The sequence below is a fragment of the Acanthamoeba castellanii genome (assembly GCF_000313135.1).
Source record: "Acanthamoeba castellanii str. Neff unplaced genomic scaffold scf7180000084768, whole genome shotgun sequence".
Lineage (NCBI taxonomy): Eukaryota > Discosea > Longamoebia > Acanthamoebidae > Acanthamoeba > Acanthamoeba castellanii.
The window spans coordinates 172,086-194,774 of record NW_004457618.1 but is presented as its reverse complement, the minus strand read 5'-3'; the positions used below and the strand labels follow the sequence as shown (position 1 = coordinate 194,774).

Genomic DNA, 22,689 nt, shown 5'->3' with positions numbered 1-22,689 from the left:
ACGGGCAAGCTCAAGAACACGCTCGACGGCCACGACGGTCGTGTCCTCCACCTGGACTTTGACCAAAACAAGATCGTACGCTCTCTTTCTTCACTGTGTCTCCGGCCTTCGTCTCACTGTCACTGAACGTTCTCGCATTCTTCACTCGTCATTCAGGTGAGCGGTTCGGTGGACAAGACAGTACGCGTGTGGTGGGACTACGAAGCCAAGGCGGCCCCTCCGATCACCTACTCGCTACACATGCATCAGGCACCAATCTTCCACGTGCGATTCAACGACTACGGTAACGTACCCCCCGCGCACGCGGCACATGCACGTATCATTCTAACCACACACGCACACGCACACGCACACACACCAGGTATCAGGAGCGCGGCGAGGGATACGGAGCTGATCGAGTGGGACTTCTACACGCCATCGCTGGAGGACGTGCACAAGACCCGACGTGCCCTTCTTCGTCCCATCTAGACCTTGAGACCAGCCACAACAACAAACAAAAAAAACAAGATTTGTTCTTCTCCCTGTTTGATGTAATGCACTGAGATAAGTGTGATGCAAGTTGTTGGTGTGTTGTGAGACAGGCCGGGATTGGATGTGCCAGATTCATTAACAAAAGCTTAATATTTATCTTTTGTTTTAAAGAGCTATTAAAACAGGTTTGAACAAAACAGTGAAGGCATGGTGTGGGCAGTCATTCACACGAACGAGCGGAGCCACGAGAAGACGCTGGACTCGGCCCTGGCCGCTGCCGAGCGGCTCGATGAAGAGGACGGGCACACCGCCTCGGTTCCGCCCACCAACTGGTACGAAACGTTGGAAACCCACATTGCGTCGGCGGACTTGGGCGAGTCGTTGGCGGCCGAGATGTAGAGCGACAGGGCCATCGTGCTGTCGGGCAGGCCGCTGGTGGCGGTGGTGCTGTTGTAGGTGCCCAGCAGCACGCCATCGGCGTAGTAGGCGAAGTAGGTGGGCATGTAGTGGATTGAGTAGTTGTGGAAGCCCGTTGAGGGGTTGGCGAACGGCAGCGGACCGACCCACTTGAGGTACTTGTACGTGCCATCGGACACGTAGTCCAGCGCGCCCTGGGACAAGTTGCCGCGGATGCGCAGGGTGATGATGTCCCGCGGGTTGGAGCCACTGTTCAGCTGGCCAATGGGAAGGGGCGGTTTTATGTGAGCAACGAGATTGGTTGCATTGCATGATCAAAAAACGAAAACGAAAACGAAAACGAAGAGGGGTTGGTGGTACCTCCATCTGCGCGGTGAAGCCGACCGTCGAGGGGGCCTTGAAGCGGGCGGTGTAGATGCCGAAACCATAGAGGTAGGTCTTGGTGATGATGCCGCCGGCGGTGAAGTTGTATCCGCCGCACGGGGAGGCGGTGCAGGGCGTGATGGCAAGCTTGAGCTGGTTGCTCGACGTCGACACCTGGTCGGCCTTGTAGGCCTGGCTGCCCGTCGCAGAGCTCGTCGTCGACCACACGGTGGTGTCGAGTGCGCTACCGAACGAGTTCACCTGCAGCTGGGCTATAAACAATACGTGTGTGCGTGTGCGTGTGCGTGTGCGTGTGCGTGTGCGTGTGCGTGTCCGGTGGTGAGAACGCTTCTCAGCCAAGCATCGAGGGAAGAGGGGGGGGGCTTACAAACGTCGGTGCCGCAATCGGCACCCTTGAAGCCGCCGTCGCAGGAGCACAGGCCCGTGTCGCTGTCGCAACAGCCGTGGCCCGAGCACTTGTTGGGGCAGGCCAGAGTGCCTGGTGAGAGAAATGATGAATGCGGAGGGAAGAATGTTAAGAATGATCATCGTTGAGCTGTGGATGGAAATGTGAGGGGTGATCAACAACGTACTGTAGCACTTGGCCGCCGAGAGGCCGGAGGGCGAGCTGTCGTGCAAGGTGGAGAGCTGCGGGTTGGTAAGCTTCATCTGCTCGGTCAGGGTCGTGTACGTGTTATCTGCATCCGTGATTGGTTAGCGATTAAACCAACCAACGAATCAGGTTGCTTGCACATACCATCCTTGTTGACGAGGCCAAAGTTGCTGTTCTCGCCGTCGCTGGAGCGACCCGCGGCAGGTTGGTCGGACCACTGGAACCAATGCATGCCGATGACGGGCTTCAGCTTGGCGAGCCTGGTGGTGTAGTTCTTGTAGCCCTGGGCGCGCTCGGCCTGGGTCGCCAAGAGAAGGCCCGCGCCCTTGGTGTTGGGCAGCCCGGTGTCCTGTTTGTTGAACGTGCAAGCAATCAATAGGAGTTAAAGCTGGGCCATCGTAGGAGTTGTTTTTGTTAAACGTACGTTGCCCTTGTAGGCGAACTCGCCCACGAGAATGGGCCTCTTGGTGTTGTTGTAGATGAAGTCGATCCTTGACGTGGGCGGACCGTAGGGCTCGCTGGTGCTCGGGTAGGAGTTGATCGAGACCACCTCGTTGTACTCGGCGCAGGCCTTGAGCGCCTGTGCGTTGCCGGCGCCGATGAACCTGACGCCCAGCAGCATGTGGTACGGGTCGTACTTGCGAATAGCTGTTGGCGTCCACCAATCACCATTTTAACAATAAAACACAACCAATCAACCAACAACATCAATCACACTCCTCTTGATGGGGGGGGGCGAAAGATGTAGGTATACCGGTGCGAGTGACGTTGAAGAACTGGACGGAGGCGATGTAGGTGAACTCGGCCGTGTCGTTGGTGTGCGCCGTCGTCTTCGGGGGCATCGTGGTGATGGCGTCATAGCTCGCGTAGGTCGTGTTCCTGTGTGTTCGTGCGTGTGAGTTGACATCTTTGCATCGTATGGCAAAGATGTGGGGGGGGGCTGGGGTGAGTACCAGGCTTTGTTGAGCGCGGCGATGGTCGAGTACTTTTTCTGGAGGAACGACACGGCGCGGATGCGACCGGGCGAGGTCGTGTTGAGTCCGATCAGCATCTGGTCCAGGATCGTGCCCGGGGCGCGCCAGTCGTCCACCGAACCGATCGGGCCCCACCACATCTGTCGTTCACGTGTGAGCGACCGCACGACACACACCGCACGACACACCGCACGACACACCGCACCGCACGACACGAACCTCATTATCGAGGAAGTAACCGATGAGGGTGGGATCGTTGCGGTAGGGCGTGCAGCCGGAGTTGGCCTTGGTGTCGACGCTGGCGATCCACGCCGGATCGAACACGTCGGGGAACAAGCCGTTGAGCCAGGGGCCGGAGGTCTTGCCCAGGCTGAGGGCGCGGGTGTAGGGCATGCCCTTGGTGATGACCACGCTGTCGGCCCAGGCGCCCAGGGTGTTGAGCTTCCACGAGTCGATGCGCGACACCACGGAATCGGCCCAGGCCGACTGGTTGCCGAACTTGGCCTTCACAGCATCGTTGTACGCAGCCACCCCTGGTTGTGTGTGTGTGTGTGCGTTGATGACATGTCGAACAAGAAGAAAAAAGAGAGATGGTGAGAGATCGTTGACGTTGATGTTGACGTTGACGCTGATGGTGGTGGATGTACCGGCGGCGGTGGAGTCGCCCCCGTAGTTCACTACGTCGACGCCGACGGAGAAGAAGGACTGGCCCTTGGGATCGATGAGCCACCAGGCGCCCGACGCGGACTGGCCCACGGTGAAGAAACACCTGTTGGGGTACCCGAAGTTGATCGCTCCGTCTCCTGGAGATAAGAAGATGATGAGTCACCACCAAAAAGATGCTCATGAGTAAAAGAGCGAAGCGAAAGAGAAAGAGCGAAGCGAAAGAACGAAGCGACAGAGTGGTACCGAGGGTGGAGCAGAAGATGGCGACGCCAAGTAGCAGCAAGAGGGGGCTGATACGCGTCATTTGAACAGCAGGAGGTGAAACTGGCGGTATGGCTCGGGGTGTGTAGGGGACGGCATAAATGGACAGTTTGGACCAATGGTAGAGTTGCATAAGATAATATACAAAATGTTGCTGTTGTACAACCGAGCATCGACCAACAGGAGATCAGTGCGTCGGAGAGAACCGATCCACCCCGCCCAACTGCGGGACATCGGGAGATTAGGGTGCCAATAGGAATCAGAATGAGATATCCCTGCCGGTTATCTTGCGCGCACTGGCTGAACGTGGACTTACTACACACATGTTGTCGCATGTTTAGCCCACTTGCGTTAAAAGAAGACCTGTTTGACAGAAACCAACGTGGTTGGTTAAACCTGACGTCAACCACACAGCAACTCAACAAAAGCAAACTTGTTGCCGTTATTTGCCGCCCAAAGAGAAAATGCGAAAGAAACAGAATTTCCTAGCGAACTCTCTGCGACATGTCAAAGGCTGAGGCACCTTCGACGTTGGCCTGGACCCGGGCTGCCGTGGTGGTGGGCGGCGTGGCGCTCGTGGTCACTGCAGCGGCTGCTGGGTACTACGTGCTCCACCGCCGCCACCGCAGGCGCTTCTTTTCAGAGGGCGGCCCCACCCACGCCCAGTCCGTCGTAGTGGACATCGGGACAATGGACCCCGTCCTCGATGCCGACCATCACCATCATCACCTTACCTCTCCCACCAGCGCCCCCGCCACCGTCGACTTGTCCCACGTGCGATGGGAGGACATGCTGCTCGGCCTCGCCATCGGTTCAAACCCCCCCCCAACGCACTACGAGAATGCGAGGAGGGCTTTAAGGTGGTTGGCTGACGTGGCAGGCCTTGGGTGTGGGTGTTGGCGTACAGGGGACAGCTTCGGGGCGGGGGTGGAGTTCAAGTCGCGCGAGTGGATCCAGGCCCATGTCGACTTCACGCGCTACGTCAACGCGCGCGAGGGCGCGTGGGCCGAGGGCTTCGCCGACGGCAAATACACCGACGATACCGAGATGACGCTCGGCCTCGTATGTACAACTTGTGTCGTGCGTGTGCGGCGTGTGTCGTGCGTGTGTGGCGTGTGTTGTGCGATCGCTGATCCATGCGTGGGCTTGGTCGAGAGCAGATGAAGGCGTTGATCGAGACCGGGGATCTGCGCTCAGTGGACGAGGACGTGCTGCTGGCCTACTGGTTCAACGAATACGAGACGGGCATCAAGCTCAACGGCTTCGGTCGCCAGGGCCACGGGAGCATCTTGTACTCACAACACGCACGACACACGCACACACGCGCGCACGACACACGCACACACGCGCGCACGACACACGACACACACGCACACACTACAGCATTTCGCTGATGTTGTGCAATACAGGAAATTCTTCACGGGCGAGAAGACGATTGAGGAGGTGCGCGGGTTTCAGGTGGGAGAGACTACCCCGGCAACGCGCCGCCCATGCGCGCGCTCCCTCTCGGTACCACCCCGCCCCACCTCTCGGCGCACAGCCACGGCCGCATCGCATGTGTGTCTGTCGAGTCACATCGACCACACGTGCGTGGCCATTCTTCGCTTTGTGTGCGCACACAGGCTTTTTGCCGGAGGCGGACATGGAGCGCATCTCTCTGGCCAATGCCGACTCGACGCACCCGCACCCGAAAGGTGGTCTCCTGTGCGCCCCACGCGCGCGAGAGAGAACACCCCACTAACGCGCACACGACACACACGACACACGACGCGCACAGCGCGAGCGGCCAGTCTTCTGGTGGCGAGGGCGGTGCGCCACTTGCTAGTGGAGGGACACCCGCACGAGAATATCATCAGCGCGTGCGCCGCCGGTATCGAACGCCTGGACCAGGAGACTAGCGAGTACCTCGCCCGAGTGGACCAGCTGCCCGACTACCACCTCGACGAGGTGCAGCGCGACTTCCTGCCGGTCCAGGAGGTGCTGTGTGGCCCGCAGCCGCTGACCAGTCCCTTCACCGGCGCGCAGTTTTACGGCCTCAACTCGGTGCGTGCGCCTGGTCGTCCCTCGGCCACCTGGACAGCACATCTCACAAGCGCGCGTGTGCGTGTGTGTGTGTGTGTGTGTGTGGGTTGTGTGTAACAGGACTCGATGCGTACGGCCGGGTGCGTGCTGTATCTGCTCAAGTGGCACAGGGACACGTTCGAGTCGCTCAAGGAGTCCATTCGCATGGGCGGTGACGTCGACTCCCTCGCGGCGATCGTCGTCGGCATTCTCGGTACACCGCACACGCAGCTCACAGCACACGCAGCACATGCACGAGTGAACTCAACATTGCAACGTTGCAACGTGGCAGGGGGCAAGTACGGGCTGGGCGAACTGCCCGAGTGGTTGTTCGAGCCGCTGGAGGACAAGGCATACCTCCACGAGACCGCGCGCCGCTTCCAACACTTTGTCGAACGCCTCACCGCCGGCGACTCCTCGTAATGACCCACCACCACCACCACCACCATCACCATCACCAGCTTGAATGATGGAAGGTGTCCCTCTTGCTGCTCTGTTCAAGTGTTTGTTGAATAAATAACCACGCCTCTATTGTGATAGTATCTCTATGTGGGTGAGTTCAATCGCTGTCTTCTTCGTCGTCATCATCGTCCTCGTCGTCGCTGTCTTCTTCTTCGTCCTCGTCGTCGTCGCTGTCTGCAACGTGTCGGTGATTGGGGTTGACCAGATAGGGGTCCTCGTCCTCATCGTCCACTTCGTCATCGTCTTCTTCCACCTCCTCTCCTCGAGACGTCTTCTCATCCACTTTAGCTGCATCCGACTTCCACTCCGTTGGCCTGTGCGGCCGTGTGCGTGTGTGCGTGTGCGTGCGTTCGTGTGCGTGCGTGAGGGTGTGCTAGGTAAAAGGAACGAGATGAGGAGTGCGTACCACAAGCCCAGTCGCTCGATGTTTTTGACGTGGTTGGGGAAGAGCACGGTGGCGATCCGACCGCGCAGCTTCTTGTCCGCTTTGTTCAGCACCTCCTCAAAGGGCTCGATTATAAGATAATTGCCTAAAAATATAAGAGCAATTGTGAATAAAATAATAAAGGCATATACTCAAAGATAAAATGAAACAGATGCGATTTGCAGAAAGAAAGATGAGAAAATTGAGCGATTGAGATGAGATTTTAAGCTGCACAAAAAGAAGAGCTTGGGAGGGGAGGGGGATAGGTGCCTCTCTTGATCCAAAGGGTCTTCTTGAACTTGGCGGGCATGAGGCAAAGAATCTTCTCGCCACTAGGCCGCACTACTTCGACAATGTTGCTGCCACGCATCTCCGTTACTCGCACGATCTCCTGCTCGCCCTCGGGCACCGGATAGTCGTGCAGCGATCCCGTCACCACATGCTTCCTCGAGTGGCTCATCTTGTAAGAAAATAAAAATCATTTATTTCCTTTTCTTTTTTTAACCATTATTAATAATTTTGTTTTTTGTGCACCAAAAATCATTACACAAAAGATTACAGGAACATCTGCATCAATGAAGAGAGAAAGAGGAAGGCAAGATGGAGAAGCAGCAACAGGCAGAGGAAGGGGCTACCAATGGCCAGACGGGGCACACCAACAAGAGGAAGATTGAAGAGATTGAAGGTGGGAGGCGTACGGGTAGGCTCGATGCTTTCGTCATCAGGAAAAAAGCAGACACGCCAAAGAAGTTGAAGGCTCCGTCCATCGAGATTGTGGTCCAAAATGGAAGAAGCGTCGTCACCTATGAGAAATCGGTCCTCTCTGAAGATGAATGTGCGGAATTGAGCCAGGAAGTGTTGATCGCCGGCCACTGGTCGCGCGACGTCATCCCCACGTTCGGCAAGAACGTACTCTCGCCTCGCCTGGTGTGCTCCTTCGGGGATGTGGGCACCGCGTACCGCTACTCGGGCATGATCCGCAAGGGCACCGGCTGGCCCGAGGTCCTGCTCGCCATCAAGCGTCTGGTCGAGGAGCGAGCGAACCAGCCCTACAACTACGTCCTCTGTAATCTCTACAAGGATGGCGACGACTACATCGGCTGGTGCTGCTTCTTCACCATCTCGGCCAGGCTGTGATTGTGATTATTTCTCATTTATTATTCTTTTTGCAGGCACGCCGACAAAGAAGGAGACATCGTGCCCGGCTCGACCATCGCCAGCGTGAGCCTTGGCGCGAAGAGGTACTCCTCACCAACTGCTGCCAGCGAGGGTCCACTCACGTGAGTGCGATGCAACACACACACCACACGCACACATGTGCCAACAGGCTGTTCAAGCTGCGGCACGAGCAGACGAAGGAGGTGAAAGAGGTGTGGCTCGAACCGGGCAGCCTACTGCTGATGAAGGGCGACACCCAGAAGCACTACAAGCATTGCGTGCCCAAGTCTCGTGTAAAGTCGCCCTCATCTTCTTGGCCTTCATCAACTTCTTGCTGACTCCCCAGCTCATCATCTTACCCTGTTGTTGTTGTTGTTGTTCTGATCAGACCGTCACGGAAAATCGGATCAACCTCACCTTCAGGCTGGTCAACCACAGGAGTGGATGATGGCGCAACGCGTCGCTGATGAAGATGGCAGCTACAAGTGTAAATAGAGAAGGCATGATCATTGCATTTAAGCAACACGGGCGTGATGGTGAAGAGGAGGGAGAGGAGAAAAGAAGCGGAGGAGGAGGACACGTGCACTCTAATCCTTGAGGCCATAGACTCGCATCATGAAGGCGCAGACGTCAAACAGCTGAAGGAATTCATCTGCACTGTCCACGAGCGCCTGATCCGCCGCCGCGAGTCTCTTCATGATCTCCGCCTTCTGCTTGTTGCTGAGCGCCGCGTCCACAATCCGATCGTGCATTTGGCTCAGCACCTGCACACCACAACCACAAATGTCATTTCAACGGTCTACCTGGTGTATGTGTGTGTGTGGTGTGTCTGTGTCTGTAAAGGGCGCGCACCAAAGCAGAGGAGTAGCCGTCCATCGTCATGTCCGTCACGGCAGACTGAAGTCGGAAGAACGAACCACTGGCGCAGGCGTCCATCAGTCGGTCCACCTTCTTGGGTGGAATCACCTGTAACCACGAAAAGGGTCAACGCTGCACTTTCTATGTGAAGGGGGGATTAGGGGGTCGGCCAGGTGCACGTACCCCGGCCACCTCGACTATAGCGTCTTCCGTGACCTCCTTCTCATCGTAGAGGCTGCTTACAGACTGCAGGGTCGTGATCGCCTTACGCAAATCACCGCCCGATATGCTCACCACCGTTCTGAGTGCCTGCCCAGATGTTGTTAAACAACGACGCGAGGGTGAGCGGTTGCGGAGCATATTAAGGCTGCTGATGGCGGTCGGTATGACCCAGACGCCGTGGTGCAAGGGCCCCTACCTCTTCAGTGATGTGGAGGTTCTCCTGTGAGCAGATCGCAACCAGCTTGTCACCCATGGTGTCGCCCTCGAGCGGTCGGAATCGGAACTTGGCGCAACGCGAGGCCAGCGGATCGATGATCCTGTGTGAGAGAGGGAGATCAGCACCACATGATTAAGGAGGAGAGCTTGGGGTGAATGGGGAGGGGTACCGGCTGACGTAGTTGCAAATCAAGCAGAACCGTGTGACCCTGGAGTAGTTTTCAATAATGCGTCGAAGTGCGGCTTGGGCGTCGGGCGTCATGGAGTCGGCTTCGTCCAGGATGATGAGTTTGTAGGGCGGGCACTGTCTGCCGTTGTAAGAAGCTGCAGCGGTGGCCACCTGTCAAGACATTAATCACATATCAGCATAACAACTTCGAATGGACATCAAGCTGATGATCTGGAACACGGACCTGCGAGAAGGACTTGACTTTGGAACGGATGACGTTGATGCCTCGCTCGTCAGATGCGTTGAGTTCCATCACACGCGTCTTGAACAATTCAGGCCTGCGTTGCGCGGCAAGAGCGCAGCAGTTCAGCATAGTGCCAGGAGCACGAGAACTGCAGAGAAGGTAGCGCGAGGGTACCCATAGAGTTCGTGGCCGATGGCAAGGGCGGTAGAGGTCTTACCTGTGCCGGGCGGGCCGTAGAGGAGCAGATGGGGCAGCTGCAAGTGTGCAGAGTGGTTAGCGATCCGCTGCAGCGCCAGTTGATCGAGCGTAAACGTACGTTGCCTGTGTCCAGAGATTTCTTGAGCGCTCGCACCACCTCCTCCTGGTGCGCCACATCGTCGACCTTTTTCGGACGGCTAATTGGGGGGGCGATTACCGTTTGAATTTGCCCCAACTGCGAATTGATCAAGGGAATTGAAGCATTTCGAGACACGAGGGTAACGCACTATTTTTCCACCCAGGGGATCTTGGCTGCACGCTTCGCCCCGGCGAATGAAAGCTCCTTGCTCATTTTTCTTTCTGCTCTTCCGGCGTTCTGAACAAATCAAACAGCCCACCGGCCAAAAAGGCGCCAATATATTCTTGCCGACAATGTTGTATTGTTCTTTAAAATTGACTTCACTGGTCCAGACCCCACTCAGTGACGATGAGGTTCATCAGGTCCGTGAGGGTGATCACTCCACATAGGACGCCCGAGCCATCGACCACGTAGAGCCTGTGCACTCTGCGCCAGGAGTAAAATAGAGAAATCAGTAAAGGGATGTGCATGACTTTCCTTAAGGAAAAAGAAAGAACCTTGTGCCAGCGAACTTGAGGATGAGGGTCTCGAGGGTGGTCTCCGGTGTGACCGAAAGGGGCGGAGTCATGATCTGATGAACAGATACGTTAGGAATAATCTATGATTCCGCTTCGCTTATGTACAAACGCCCACGCACCTCGTTCTTGTCGGCGTAGACGGCCTTGATGTAGTCCACCACGGGCATGAAGAGTCGGAAGAACTGTTTGCGGAAGAGGCACTCCAGGTCCGTCGCGCTAAGGTTGGCCACCAGACGCTTCTGCTCGTCATTTTACGCGGTCTGTGTGAGTGTGCGAACAGAAGGCTGCAGGTGCTGGAGGGGACAACTATGTACCTGCGAGTCTATAACGGCCACTCCACCCAGCCCCTTGGACCACATCAGCGCAAACGCATCGAGCGCCTTCGAGTGCGGCGGCACCGAGACCACCTTGGTAAAGGCTCGGAAGTGGTCCCGCACAGGCAGCTGACCCCTACCGTGGAGAGTTATCAGCCCAACTCGGAAGCACTCTCACATCGTCATGAGCGTACCGTGGCCCGAGGACAGAGATGTGCTTGGCGAGGTAGGCGGCAATGTCGCTCTGGCTGACCAGGGCCATGATCTTCGGATCCTGAAGAACAAAGATGGTTGTTAGGGAAAAGAGCAAAGAATGTAGCGGGGAGAAGGCAACACCCACCTGCTCGTCGAGCGAGACGATAGGCACTCGGTGAACCGCGAGTGTAGCATAGCGCTTTATGTTCTCGAGCATGTAGTAGAGGTTCTGGTTGATCGGAATTGGGACGAACGGATTCCGCTTGCTAAAGTCTGCAGCGACGGCCCAGCAGTGAGACCCATTCCACTCAAACCCAGTGAGCCGGCGCGCCGACGACGTACCGCAGAGCTCGCTGATGCCCTTGGTGGAAAACTTCTCAAAGGCCTTGTCCAAGTCGGTGAGCGTCGCACCGGCCTCAACGGACGGCGTGCACACCGAAATAAGGTACCTTCCCAAGTTCATGTTGTTGTTAGCGCCAGGCACGTGGCGTGGAGTGGTGTGGTGAGTAGTGCGGTACCCCAAGATGTCCAGTGAGTCGATGAACCCTGCGCATTTGCCCGTGGAAACGTTGCGGACTGGCAGCGAAGAGATGTGGTACAGTTCCAGCACCTTGTGGCCCAAGGTACGACGTGAGCAAGTGGTGGGTTAGGGAAGAGGAAGGTGGCATGTACCTCGAGCACCGCTTGGACGGTGAGGTCGCTGTCGGCGATGTACCACTTCTTGACGGGGACTGGAGGGTAGAGCCTGGTCACCGCCGTCATCTCCAGTAGGTCACCCAAATTGTCACAGTACTTGAAGCCACTGCTGCCCTCTGCTTCCTCCATCTCGTCTTAGCCTGTCTTCCTTCTTCCTCTTCGTCTGCGCGGGTATGATGTGTTGTGGTGGGCCAGGCGCACGCTGTTGAGGTACTGATGTCTGACAATTCTACACGCCCGCTCGACCACCAACCACGCAGAAGTCCACAGAATTTCTGTTCATTTTCTACATTCCAGGCCATTTGCTGTCGACAAAACACACAACGCGGCCACCGTCAGCTCGTGCGCTCGTCTTGTGCTCGTCTTCGTTGCAATTCTTGGTCCGCCTCTTCGCGCAGCTCTTGCTCGATCTTCCTGTTCTCCTCTTCGAGGAATCGCTGCTCTTCCTCGATCATCTGGATCTCGTCCTCCATTGAGCGCACCTCCTCTTCCATCTCCTCATGGTTCCACTCGTCGCTATCGCCATCGTTGTCTTCTCTTCGCCTCCCGCCGTCTCGCTCGTGCTCCTCTCCGATTTCGTATTCTTCTTCTGTTTCTTCTCGACTCTTGTGTTCATCGTCCGCATCAACAGCCGCACCATCAACGTCGCTTTCGCTTTCGTTATCGCTTTCCTGGCCGAGCTCGGTTTCCATCTGCAGGTTCTCCTCTTCGATCTTGCGCAGCTCCTCCTCGATGCGGTTGACCTCCTCCTGCTCGCGCTTGAGTGCCTTCTGGATGTGCGCCAGCAGGTCGGTCTCCTCGCCATCTCGTCTTCTTTGTCTTCTTTGTCTCCCTCTACCTCCCCATCGCCTTCTCCGCCTCTGGCTTGTTGTCGGTGGTGGCGCTGCTGTTGGTGCTGTTGGTGCGGCTGGTGGTGTTGGTGAACTTCGTCGCTCCTGGTTCGCCATGCGCGCTTCGGCACGACAGATCGCGCAACCGAGTCTACGCTGCTCCGTCTTCTTCGCGCCTGACCGCTCTCCTCCCATCGCTCTCGCTCAGCACTGGCGGCGCAGATCGGCGAGCGGAGAATGGCATCGATGATGCGCTTGGTCTCCTCGGCGGCCGAGCTGCGGTGGCGCGCCTCGGCCTCGCGTCGTGCGCCCTCCTCCTGCTCGGCGAGCCGTAGGCGTTCGGCCAGGTCGGTACGCTCCCAGAGGTCGATGTTGCGTTGCACCAGAGCTTCCTGGACCTCCTGCCTTTGTCGCCGTTGCGAGGGCGGCGTGCAGTGGCGCACGAAGGTAACCGACTTGCGCCGTTCGCTCGGGCCGGGCGTGCCTGGTGGCTTGAGCGCCGGCGGCTGCCGCCAAACAGGAAATCAATACTACGCGCAAATCAAAAATCAAGAAGAGAGAAATGGCAATTGAAGGGGCGCACAGGAGTCGGGCCTCTCTTTATCGCTTGGGCAGACGAAGGACTCCTGAAGGAGATGAAAAGGAGAAGGCCACCAAACACGGCGCCCACGAGCAGCGCCTCCCATAGCAGCATCGATGTTGTGTTTCGCCCGGTTTTGTTTGCTATGAAAACTGCTATTAAAATTGTTTTGTATTCTATTTTCATTTTCTTTATTTTCGATTTCCAGGCCCACAAGCAGACGAGCTCCTCTGCCTGGGCCAGAGCCAGCGACTGTTTCTTCAATGAAGAGTGCCAAGATGCAGATAGCGTACGGCCTCCACATCAATCCGAGATTTATTTTTGAATTAATCTCCAAATCTGTCCGTGCCCTTTTGTAGCTTTGCCTTTGAAGGCAAGCAGCAGCTGGTGCGTGGTCGCGGGATACCAGGCCACGCAACGTGCTGCGGCGAAGTGGTTCTTTCACTCAGTGTTGTGCCTCTTGTGAATAGCAGGAGGCTGTGTTGTATGGTAGGTGGCGAATCGAAGAATTCGAAACAAGTGGGAGACATCGCGTAGAGAGAGAAAGATGAGCAATCAAAATGTGCCATGGGCGAATCGAGGGCGAGGAAGAGGCGGACTGGGCGGGAGCGGCAGCGGCAGCGCGGTCCACGGATCACCATCATCATCAGCATCATCGAACGGCGACGGGGCAGCCGGCGAGGGCGAAGAGAAGAAGGCCGCCTCCCCGTTCGGCCCCCGGGTCGCAAGGCCAGGCGCCCCCGTGAACAAGGCCGCGGAGGAGGCCAAGCCCAACCCCGCACCCGCCGCCGGCCTGGCCTCCTCCTCCCCCTTTGGCGAGCGCGTCAAGCGAGCAACGTCCCCCTCCAACGACGCCGACAAGAAGCCCCTCACGAGCTCCTCGCCCGCCCCCTCGACTTCTTCTACTCCAGCAACAGCAACCACGACGACTACGTCTTTGTCATCGCCCAACTCCCCGTCGGTTCCCCCGGCCAAGGCCTCTCCGTTCGGCCCACGGGTCACCAGGCCCGGTGCGGCCCCCGCCGCAGCGGCACCTGCAGAGGTGGCCGAAATGAAGGAGCCGGCCGCCGCAGTCGCCGGAGGTGCTGGGGCCTCCCCGCTGCTCAAGGCCGTCGTCGAGAAGGCCGCCGCACAGGAGGAGGAGAAGAAGGAGGGCGAGGAGGAGCAGACTTCGCTCTCCACGAGCACCGACGAGCTGGACATACTTAAGCGTCGGTATAGTATCGCACCTCTCGGCCCTCCTGCCTCAGTGAGCTGGGTATCCATGTAGAAGTGTCGCTCACTCGTGATGGACCACCACCACGATGACATCAGGCCTCCCCGAACGCTGCGCGGCGTTGCGCCCAGTGAGATCTTCGAGCAGCGAGTGGCAGTCCTCGCAAACAGGTTAGAAAAATGCCACCACGTGTGCGGTTTGTGCGCGTGCGTGCGGTGCTCCATTAACACCTCTGGAATGCGTGTGCGATGAACACGACGAGCAGCCCGCGCAAGGACAAGATCGTGTACAACACGGAGGAGAAGAAGAATGAGGAGCCCACCGAGGAGGTGATCGAATCGCTCATTCCCCAAGTCGGTACGTTTGCACGTCTCCCACGTGGGGTCTCTGCCCCACCTGACCTCTCTTTCTTCTTCAGACATCAGCACCGTGCCCGTGACCGGAAGCAGTGAAAGCGTCCCCGTGATCGCCGTTGCTGCGCCCCTGGATGACGCGCCCGCCGCCAGTCCTGTGCTGGCGCCTAAGGTCCTCCAGGCGCTGGGCGTCGGTACGCTCTCGCACGCACGCACGCATTCAAATGAAACCCGCTCCATTGACACGCGTTGCGCTTGTGTTTGGTCAGAGACGAGCACTCTGAGAAAGAGGAGCAGCACCGCGCCTCCACCGCGCACGTCGGAGGAGGCGATGGCGGACGTCGAGGTTGACGTCGACGTCGAGGTCTCCGTGCAGGACCGACAGCTGGCCACGGAGGGCGCCTTCGGCGAAGGGTCCGAAGTCAGGCGGCGCAGCGCCACGGACGGCATGTCTCTGACCCAGTTCCTCGATGTCGCCTCCAAGGACGTCCAACAGCTGCAATCGGTACTGCTCTCTGTATATCCTTGTGCCATACGCACACAATCTGACACACGACACACGACACACGACACACACGACACACACACGATAGGTTACCAAGAGCCGAGCTATTCCCAAGGCCGGGTCGAGGAAGAAGCCCACCAGGAGGAGGAGCAGCTTCGCAAGCCCGGGCAGGGCTGCCCTGCTCAGGGTACCACCTGCTATTATTATTATTATCATTACTGTTATTATTCTTTTTTCTTGAGTATTATCATTAGCATTTGCTTTGTTTTTTCTTATTATTATCCGTGGATGGTGGCCGCTGACTCATCGCCGGCCGCCAATCCCATCAGCAGGCCGAACGGCCGTACAACAGCATGAACATCGAGTCCGTCACTGAGGTCGAGGGCTCCTCTTCAGCGTCGGAGGGGTCTGCTTCGGCGGAGGTGAGCTCGGTTTCAGAGGAACGGCGGTCCGAGCAGCCGGACTCGCCGCAGCTGGACTCACCGCAGCCGGATGCCGAGAGTCGGCCCGCGCGCGACCTGGCCAAAGCCACGCTCAGGAACTCCGGCATGGTACAGATTTCTCCCCCCACCCGCACACACACTGCTTCGCTCATGAGGTTATGGTCGTGATCGCAGTTCGCCCTGTCGGCGGACGATCTGGCCAAGGCGCAGCTCAAGAAGAAGAAGCCCGTCGACGAACAGCAGAAGTCCAGGACTCTCACCCAGGTATTTGCGTATTTATTATTTGCGTATACATATTTCTACATGTGTGTGTGCGTGTGTGCGTGTGTGCACATACTCTAACAGACATGCATGCGCGCGTAGGAGGACACGGTGAACATGCTGGCGCGGCTGAAGAAGAGCAGCTCGGCGATCGCGCCCAGTCGCCAGGAGAAGGAGGACGAAGCTTCGCCCTCTCCCTTCGGGTCGACGCTGAAGAAGGTGGTGAAGCCGCCCGGCCCCAACAACAGCGAACCCGCTGCCGCTGCCGCTGCGCCGGCCTTCCTGGGCGCTCTCAAGAAGTCAGCGTCGGCCTCCGCCGCGATCACAACCGAAGGGAAGAAAGACGAGCCCGTCTCGCCCTTTGCGCATCTCAAGAAGAAGAGCGCCGGTACGAAGCCCTTGCTTTGTGACATGTCGACTACCACCCTCACACACACCATACATCAGAGGAGAAGCCGAAGGAGGTCGCGCCTGTTGCAGCGGCGGCTCCGGCGGCGGCCAGCAACACCCCGGCCTGGGCCAAGAACCTCAAGAAGAACAGTACAGACTCTGCGCCTACGACGGCTGCGGCCGCCAAAGAGGAGGAGAAGCCCAAGGAGGCCGCGCCCGCTGCAGCGGCTCCGGCTGCGGCCAGCAACACCCCAGCCTGGGCCAAGAACCTCAAGAAGAACAGTACGCACCGGCTCAGTGCCCCCCCCCCCACACCCCAACACACAACACAACACACACAAAGAGCTCTAGATGATGATTGATGATGATGATGGGACATTGGCTGATCTGCCTCAACGTCAGCCGAAGCGGCAAAGGAGGAGGAGAAGCCGAAGGAGGCCGCCCCGGCGCCTGCGACCAACTCGCCCTCATGGGCCAAGAGGAAACCCGCCGGTACGAGATGAGCCATTTCTGGGATCTCGAAAATTGATTGTGCGCTCACACTGCCCACGCTTTCGTGTCACCCTCAGCCGAGCCTGCGCCTGCGCCTGTGGAGGAGAAGCCCAAGGAGACGACCCCCGCAGCAGCTGCTGCTGCTGCACCGGCCGCGGCTGCGAGTAACACCCCTCCGTGGGCCAAGAACCTCAAGAAGTCCACCGCGGCTGCTGCGACCGAGCCCGCCAAGGCGGAAGAGAAGAAGGAGCCCACCGCGGCTGCAGCTGCAGCGGCGCCCGCGACCAACTCGCCGGCGTGGGCCAAGAAGAAGCCCGGTAATGGCCTTCTCTCCCATCTCGTTGTACCAACGCAAGTGTGCTCACACCTGACCTCGCTTCGTCGCCACAGCCGAGGCTGCACCGGCGGCTGCTGCTGCGCCGGCAGCGAAGGAGGCCGAAAGCAATACCCCGGCGTGGGCCAAGAACCTCAAGAAGTCTACTGGTACACACACACACACACACCACACACACACGACACACACACACACACACACGACACACACGACCCACTCCCTTTCATCATGTCCGGTGGTGGCTTACCACGCGATCAATGATTCGAGCAGCAGCGGCGCCAGCGGCCGAGGAGGAGAAGCCCAAAGCGCCAGCGCCAGCGCCAGCGCCAGCGGCCGCGGGAACGCCAGCCTGGGCGCGCAAGAACAGCGCGGCCAAGGAGGAGGAGAAGCCGGCACCACCCTCGCCTGCTGTTGCCCCCGCGGCCGCCGAAACTGGAGCTGGCGGCTCGGTGAGCGCCGCGGCCGCGATGTTTGGCGGTCGAGGAAGGGGAGGCTCGGCTGTTGGCAGAGGAGGCAAGTTCAGCTGACCCCACTGAGAGACTCTGCATCCACATTTCTGAAATGTGGATCAGTAGATGTTGTAGTAATAAAGAAAAGGATTGAGAAAACTAAGACGGTTGGATTGAAATAATACTTTCGAAGAAGATGAGAAGCAGCACGAGCCGCGCTGCCCGCCTGACGGCGCTGCCCTCCATCGGCACCTCCTCGGCTTCTTCCTCGGCGCCTTCGGCCACTGCCCTCTTCCTGCACCATCAGCGGCGCACGTACGCGGCCAAGGCCAATGCTCGGAAATGTGGCGAATTTAAGAAGGACATGTTCGGGCACCACACCATCAAGGTCGATGATGGGCACCTGCTGGTCCTGCCCTCGACTCGCACCCTCAATCCCTTCGCCCGCCCGAGCGTGTACAAGGTCGACACCACAAAGGACGAATGGCACTGGGAGGAGAAATCGGTGAGCGCCCCGTTCCCACAGACCGGGCCGCGTGGGCACCTCTTCGGCCAGCAGCTCATCGTCGCGGGCACCCTCACCACCCTCGGCCCCTTGAAGAGGAAGGGCATGGTTACCTTGGACATGAGTACGCCCTTCTCGTGTGGTGCCTTTCCTGGAATTGAATTAGATTCCAATCATGATGCGATGTTTGCCTGGCGTGCAGAGGACTTCACGACGTCGCGGGTGACCATGCTCGACCCGGCATCGCAGAAGGCCACCAAGACGGTGAACATGACCAACTTCGTGTCGGAGGCCACCCACAACCCTGACAAGGTGTGGTTCTTCGGCGAGAACTATCTCAACGCCAAGAACGAGAACGCCTCCTGCGAGGTGATGGTGTGGAACAAGGGTGCTACTTCACCCACCCGCCTCGATTGCATGCAACACGCACCATCGCACACGCACGACACACAACACGCGTGCGCACACGCACACGACACATCTCGCTCACTGAGGAGTTGCGGGCAGGTAACAACACGCTCTACTCGGCCACGGCCAACACACTCCCCATCGTGGGCGATGGACCCAAGGAGAAGAAGGAGCTCGCGGTGGCTGCCGTGGGCAAGGACAAGATCTACGTCATCTCGCCCGACATCAACAGCACCAAACTCGAGACCTACGTTCTCGACACCGGTAGCACACCGGCGTTGAGTCTTGATTTCCCATCGTCGTGCCGATCAACTAATCATACACGCACACGCACACGCACGTCCAGAGCGGCTGGAGTGGTCGTTGGTGAAGACGAAGGGCGATAAGCCCGTGAACCCGCGCGCTGGCTTCTCGATCACCGCCTCTGGTGACAAGCTCGTCTTCCTGGGCTACGACATGTCGCTCAGCGACAAGCTGATGGAAGTCTACGTTCTCGATACTGGTACGATCTGATCTTTTCTACCCAGCAGCACATCTCCACCTTCACCTTCACTTTCATGAAGGCCCATCATCCACATGTAAGCTCACATGATGCCACGCCATGACGGTGGCGCATGCGCAGACACGTCAACGTGGGAGAAGGTGGAGGTGACGGGCGACGAGATCAGCCCTCGCTTCGGCCACACGACGACGCACCTGGGCGGCAACCAGTACGCCGTGATCGGCGGCAAGGGCTACGGCTACTTCTCCACCTCTGTCAAGGACTTCTTCAAGCTCCAACTCGACTTCTAGCTTCCAGCAGTAGAAGAAGAAGAAGAAGAAGAACTGACTCTTTCACACGCGACAGTGAGAGTGGTGTGTTTATGTAAATGTGTGTGTGATGGTGATGCTGAGGGGAGAGAGAGGCATCACATGAAGTGGAGATGGCGCTGCTAGTCACGAGTGATGGTGCGAGGGCCGGTGACCTGACCGTCCAGTACCGTCTGCTTCTTTCGCACTTCTCGCAATCGCTTCTCGAACGACGCTATGTCTGCCGATGTAGCGTGTGTATGACGTGAGTGAGTGTGCGGCCCAAGATGAAGGAGCGCCAGTGGTGTGGGCCACTGAGGTGTGCTGCGTACATGATTCGAGGACGGCTTTGTCCGACGGGTGGATGGCCTCCCCGCTGAGAAGCTGCAGCAACTGCGACGACCGCACGTAGAGCGATTCCGCCTTGTTGAAGTGGCGCAGTACTTCGAAGGTGGCACCTTCTCGCCCCTTGAAAGAAAAAGCACCGTAAGCTCCGCAGACGCGCGCGCGCAGACACACACACACACACACCACCGCACACGACAATATAGTCCGACCGTGAGGTGCAATAGAGACTTACCATCTGAGAGCCGATTCATAGATGGACTTCTCGGCGGGTGGGCACGAGTCGCTGGGTTTCAGGTTTCGTTTGAGGTACTCGGCCTTTCTGAGCGTCAGCGTGAACTCGCCGCGCATCCGTTCCACCACTGCCCATTCAAAACAAAAACGTGTAAGCGAACGATGGGGAAAAGAGGGGGGGGGGGAAATAGAGGGAGCCAACCTAAACCGAGGCGCGAGGAGTAGGCGAGGTGGTGGTGCGACTGGGCGGCCTTCTTGACATACTGGGAGATGGAGTGGTGGATGTGCAGAGCCTTTATGTACAGCGCCAGCGCGTCGAGCGGACTCTCGTCAATCTGCTCAAATGACAGAAGAAAGAACAGAAAGAAAAGAGCGCGCGTCAGTTGCGAAACGAAACATGAACCCACCTTTGGGACCAAACCGGGGACGAACCTTGGTATCAGCCAGCTCGATCACGACCGTCACCTTCCGCACCATCAGCGCCAGGGCATCAATCACGTGCCGCTGCACAAACCAGTCGAATTAGTTTTCGAATCTACAGACGAAAACGGGGAGCCAGCCAACATACCTCTTCGGGGGATGTGTACGCGGAAGCCGACGACTCAGACGAGTCCAGCAGCTCAAACGAGTCGGTCGACTCCACCAGCTCAAACGAGTCCTCGAACGATTCAGCGCCCTGGACACAAAAGGCGGAGAAGTGTGAGCGGAACCGATGACAGTCGTCCTTGGCGGTGTGCTTGCTGGTGGTTCCTTACCTCTTTTTCTTTGGGTTCCGACTCGGTTGTAGTGCTGGCGGCGGAGGTGGAGGGGAGCGGAGATAGGTCGAACGACTCCTTGAATGGGTTGGTCAGCGGCCTGCGTAGACCCGAGCCCCACCCTGCCGCGCATGCCATTGTTGTGTGTTGTGTGTGTGTGTGTGTGTGTCATTGTGAGCCCTTGAGCTTTGCCGAGCCGAGAAAGGGGGGCGCAGGCGTACCCGAACCATAGCTTTCGACGCTGAAACCGCCCGAGGAGTGAGGGCTCCGTAGGTAGGTGGGCGAGTTGAGTTCTCCGCTGCCACCGCTGCTGCCCCCGGCGATTGTCGGTATGTGCATGAAGGAACCGGGCGAGCCGTAGTTTGGCGGCGAGGGCAGCACAAGCATTTCGGTGCTCGAATTGGTGGGTGTGCTTTGCATCGTTACGCTGCGCTTCCTGTGAACGTTCGATCGCACATAGGGGGGGGGGAGAATGATGGTTAGAATTGTCGGTGCTTGGGCACAGGAGGACATACTCTGATGGTGGTGGTGGTGGTGGTGGAGCCTCGAGCGCTAACCTGTGTCCACCGTGTGCTATCGGAATGGCCTGCGAGATCGGGGTCCTGCAGAAGGTGGTCAAGGCGGCGCCGGCGGTGTCGTGCACGATGAACGGATGGCTGAAGAACTCGCGCCACGTGATGCGCTCCTCCTTGTTCTTCTTGAGCAGCGCCTGCAGCAGGTCCATGCAATCGCTCGACAACCCCAGATCTCTCGGGAATTTGACTGTACGAAGCGCAATCACAGATGTCAACGGCGTTCAATTGCTTGTGAGTGTGGAGGGGGGGGGATGAATGTGTTACCTTGTTCGCTGATCAGGATGTGTACGAGCTCGATGTGCGTGCGCACGTTGAAAGGCGGCTTTCCGGTGAGCATCTCGAAGAGGATGGCACCGACCGACCACAGGTCCGCCTTGGCGTCGTACGGCTGGCACAGCAACACCTCGGGCGCCTTCGCGAATAGACAATGATTGCCGTTAACGACCACATGTGTGCGATCTCGGAAGGTGCCTCGCGAGCAGCTGAATCAGAAGAAGATGCGAGGACGAGTGTACGGGCGTACCATGTAGAGAGGCGAGCCGCACAGGGTGCTGGCCACCGACTGCGGCTCCATGAACCGCGCGAACCCAAAGTCGGCGATCTTGAGCTCCCACCGAGTGCTGTCGTCGCCGTTGTCGCCGCCGGACCGACCGGGCTTGGCGGCCATGAGCAGATTCTGAGGCTTCAAGTCCCTATTGTGCGTTGTACGTTGTATGAGCGATTATAACGACCGGTGCTAACAACGACAACATTAACGCCACGAGTGTCACATCACATCACGATACAATACGATACCTGTGGATGATGTTTTTGCTGTGCAGATACTTGAGACCGGAAGCTGCGCGTGTACGCAAGAGACCGCGGTGAGTAAAGCGGTGGCTTAGCGGAAGCGAAGAGAGCGAGAAGGGACAAGGAGAGAGAGAGAGAGAGACGGGCGTCAAACAAGAGCATACCGAGCTGGCGGAGGAAGCAACGAGCCGTGTCTTCGCTTAGTCGCTTGCGCTTGTGCTTCTTCAAATAGTCCGAGAAGTCGCCGCCCACGCAGTACTCGAGTACCAAGTAAATGTACTCCGTTCCCTGTGCGTTTGTCGTGACGCCGCGATGTTGGCCCGATGATGAACGTCAGTACATGATGACGAGTAGAGGTTCAAAGCGACGAGAGAGGGTGTCGAACCACGATGACTTCGTGAAGGGTGACGATGTGATCGTGTTGCAGAGTCTTCATGATGCTGATCTCCGAGTCCAGTTGTCGCTTGAGCCTCTGGTTGGAACGCGTGAGCCGCTCCACGTCCACGACCTTGATCGCGACGAGCTCCTGTTATGCGACGGCGCGTGCATACAACAACGCGCGGGAGTGAGTAAATAGATGGGCGACGAGAAGGGAACAGGGAGGGAAACGCATACAGAGGGGTTGTCTTTGTGATGGCCGAGGTAGACGGTGGCAAAGGCGCCCTTGCCGAGGCGCTTGCCATCCGACACGTAGTTCCCGATGGTGAATCTCTTGTTCTGCTCCATATTTGCTTTGCTGGTGCTCCGGTTCGATCGAACACGTCGTGCAGCGAAAAAGATGCGAGGAGATGGATGGA

The 22,689-nt window shown here is 58.0% G+C and overlaps 10 protein-coding genes across 10 annotated transcripts; 4 read left to right on the top strand and 6 right to left on the bottom strand.

Annotated features, from left to right (window-relative positions):
* Nucleotides 1-695: 695 nt before the first annotated feature.
* ACA1_252620 (agarase, putative) lies at nt 696-3,808 on the bottom strand (the record flags this gene model as incomplete). Its single annotated transcript, XM_004367516.1, is given in 12 exon segments — nt 696-1,145; nt 1,249-1,512; nt 1,644-1,750; nt 1,845-1,949; nt 2,009-2,213; nt 2,289-2,512; nt 2,619-2,743; nt 2,818-2,978; nt 3,058-3,371; nt 3,486-3,607; nt 3,620-3,641; nt 3,748-3,808. The coding sequence occupies 12 exon segments, from the start codon at nt 3,806-3,808 to the stop codon at nt 696-698; spliced, it is 2,160 nt and encodes a 719-aa protein (XP_004367573.1).
* Nucleotides 3,809-4,269: 461 nt separating this feature from the next.
* On the top strand, nt 4,270-6,249 carry ACA1_252610 (ADPribosylglycohydrolase superfamily protein; the record flags this gene model as incomplete). Its single annotated transcript, XM_004367515.1, has 8 exons — nt 4,270-4,576; nt 4,673-4,827; nt 4,926-5,056; nt 5,175-5,274; nt 5,402-5,459; nt 5,543-5,808; nt 5,908-6,040; nt 6,119-6,249. 8 exons carry the CDS (start codon nt 4,270-4,272, stop codon nt 6,247-6,249), a joined length of 1,281 nt encoding a protein of 426 aa, XP_004367572.1.
* Nucleotides 6,250-6,410: 161 nt separating this feature from the next.
* ACA1_252600 (uncharacterized protein) lies at nt 6,411-7,172 on the bottom strand (the record flags this gene model as incomplete). Its single annotated transcript, XM_004367514.1, has 4 exons — nt 6,411-6,458; nt 6,491-6,602; nt 6,695-6,798; nt 7,056-7,172. 4 exons carry the CDS (start codon nt 7,170-7,172, stop codon nt 6,411-6,413), a joined length of 381 nt encoding a protein of 126 aa, XP_004367571.1.
* A 140-nt stretch (nt 7,173-7,312) lies between these two features.
* ACA1_252590 (DNA repair system protein) lies at nt 7,313-8,318 on the top strand (the record flags this gene model as incomplete). The annotated part of the gene is made up of 4 exons (XM_004367513.1): nt 7,313-7,815; nt 7,885-7,953; nt 8,040-8,148; nt 8,259-8,318. 4 exons carry the CDS (start codon nt 7,313-7,315, stop codon nt 8,316-8,318), a joined length of 741 nt encoding a protein of 246 aa, XP_004367570.1.
* Nucleotides 8,319-8,457: 139 nt separating this feature from the next.
* Nucleotides 8,458-10,129, bottom strand: ACA1_252580 (Replication factor C protein; the record flags this gene model as incomplete). Its single annotated transcript, XM_004367512.1, has 9 exons — nt 8,458-8,634; nt 8,723-8,836; nt 8,912-9,037; nt 9,147-9,267; nt 9,472-9,506; nt 9,580-9,673; nt 9,754-9,833; nt 9,896-9,974; nt 10,065-10,129. The coding sequence occupies 9 exons, from the start codon at nt 10,127-10,129 to the stop codon at nt 8,458-8,460; spliced, it is 891 nt and encodes a 296-aa protein (XP_004367569.1).
* A 107-nt stretch (nt 10,130-10,236) lies between these two features.
* On the bottom strand, nt 10,237-11,768 carry ACA1_252570 (CBS domain containing protein; the record flags this gene model as incomplete). The annotated part of the gene is made up of 9 exons (XM_004367511.1): nt 10,237-10,342; nt 10,414-10,487; nt 10,554-10,673; nt 10,749-10,884; nt 10,943-11,022; nt 11,089-11,216; nt 11,286-11,392; nt 11,462-11,553; nt 11,616-11,768. 9 exons carry the CDS (start codon nt 11,766-11,768, stop codon nt 10,237-10,239), a joined length of 996 nt encoding a protein of 331 aa, XP_004367568.1.
* Nucleotides 11,769-12,090: 322 nt separating this feature from the next.
* ACA1_252560 (uncharacterized protein) lies at nt 12,091-13,163 on the bottom strand (the record flags this gene model as incomplete). Its single annotated transcript, XM_004367510.1, has 2 exons — nt 12,091-12,975; nt 13,053-13,163. The coding sequence occupies 2 exons, from the start codon at nt 13,161-13,163 to the stop codon at nt 12,091-12,093; spliced, it is 996 nt and encodes a 331-aa protein (XP_004367567.1).
* A 937-nt stretch (nt 13,164-14,100) lies between these two features.
* ACA1_252550 (uncharacterized protein) lies at nt 14,101-17,570 on the top strand (the record flags this gene model as incomplete). The annotated part of the gene is made up of 13 exons (XM_004367509.1): nt 14,101-14,264; nt 14,531-14,622; nt 14,684-14,812; nt 14,888-15,123; nt 15,212-15,310; nt 15,456-15,674; nt 15,741-15,830; nt 15,930-16,215; nt 16,308-16,499; nt 16,620-16,709; nt 16,787-17,026; nt 17,100-17,192; nt 17,314-17,570. 13 exons carry the CDS (start codon nt 14,101-14,103, stop codon nt 17,568-17,570), a joined length of 2,187 nt encoding a protein of 728 aa, XP_004367566.1.
* A 118-nt stretch (nt 17,571-17,688) lies between these two features.
* ACA1_252540 (uncharacterized protein) lies at nt 17,689-19,197 on the top strand (the record flags this gene model as incomplete). Its single annotated transcript, XM_004367508.1, has 6 exons — nt 17,689-18,121; nt 18,200-18,385; nt 18,505-18,669; nt 18,752-18,907; nt 19,028-19,053; nt 19,117-19,197. The coding sequence occupies 6 exons, from the start codon at nt 17,689-17,691 to the stop codon at nt 19,195-19,197; spliced, it is 1,047 nt and encodes a 348-aa protein (XP_004367565.1).
* A 232-nt stretch (nt 19,198-19,429) lies between these two features.
* Nucleotides 19,430-22,618, bottom strand: ACA1_252530 (protein kinase domain containing protein; the record flags this gene model as incomplete). The annotated part of the gene is made up of 15 exons (XM_004367507.1): nt 19,430-19,435; nt 19,527-19,662; nt 19,775-19,901; nt 19,976-20,108; nt 20,206-20,277; nt 20,342-20,449; nt 20,529-20,650; nt 20,750-20,964; nt 21,086-21,290; nt 21,368-21,515; nt 21,627-21,795; nt 21,899-21,941; nt 22,057-22,180; nt 22,278-22,418; nt 22,508-22,618. The coding sequence occupies 15 exons, from the start codon at nt 22,616-22,618 to the stop codon at nt 19,430-19,432; spliced, it is 1,860 nt and encodes a 619-aa protein (XP_004367564.1).
* Between the last annotated feature and the right edge of the window lie 71 nt (nt 22,619-22,689).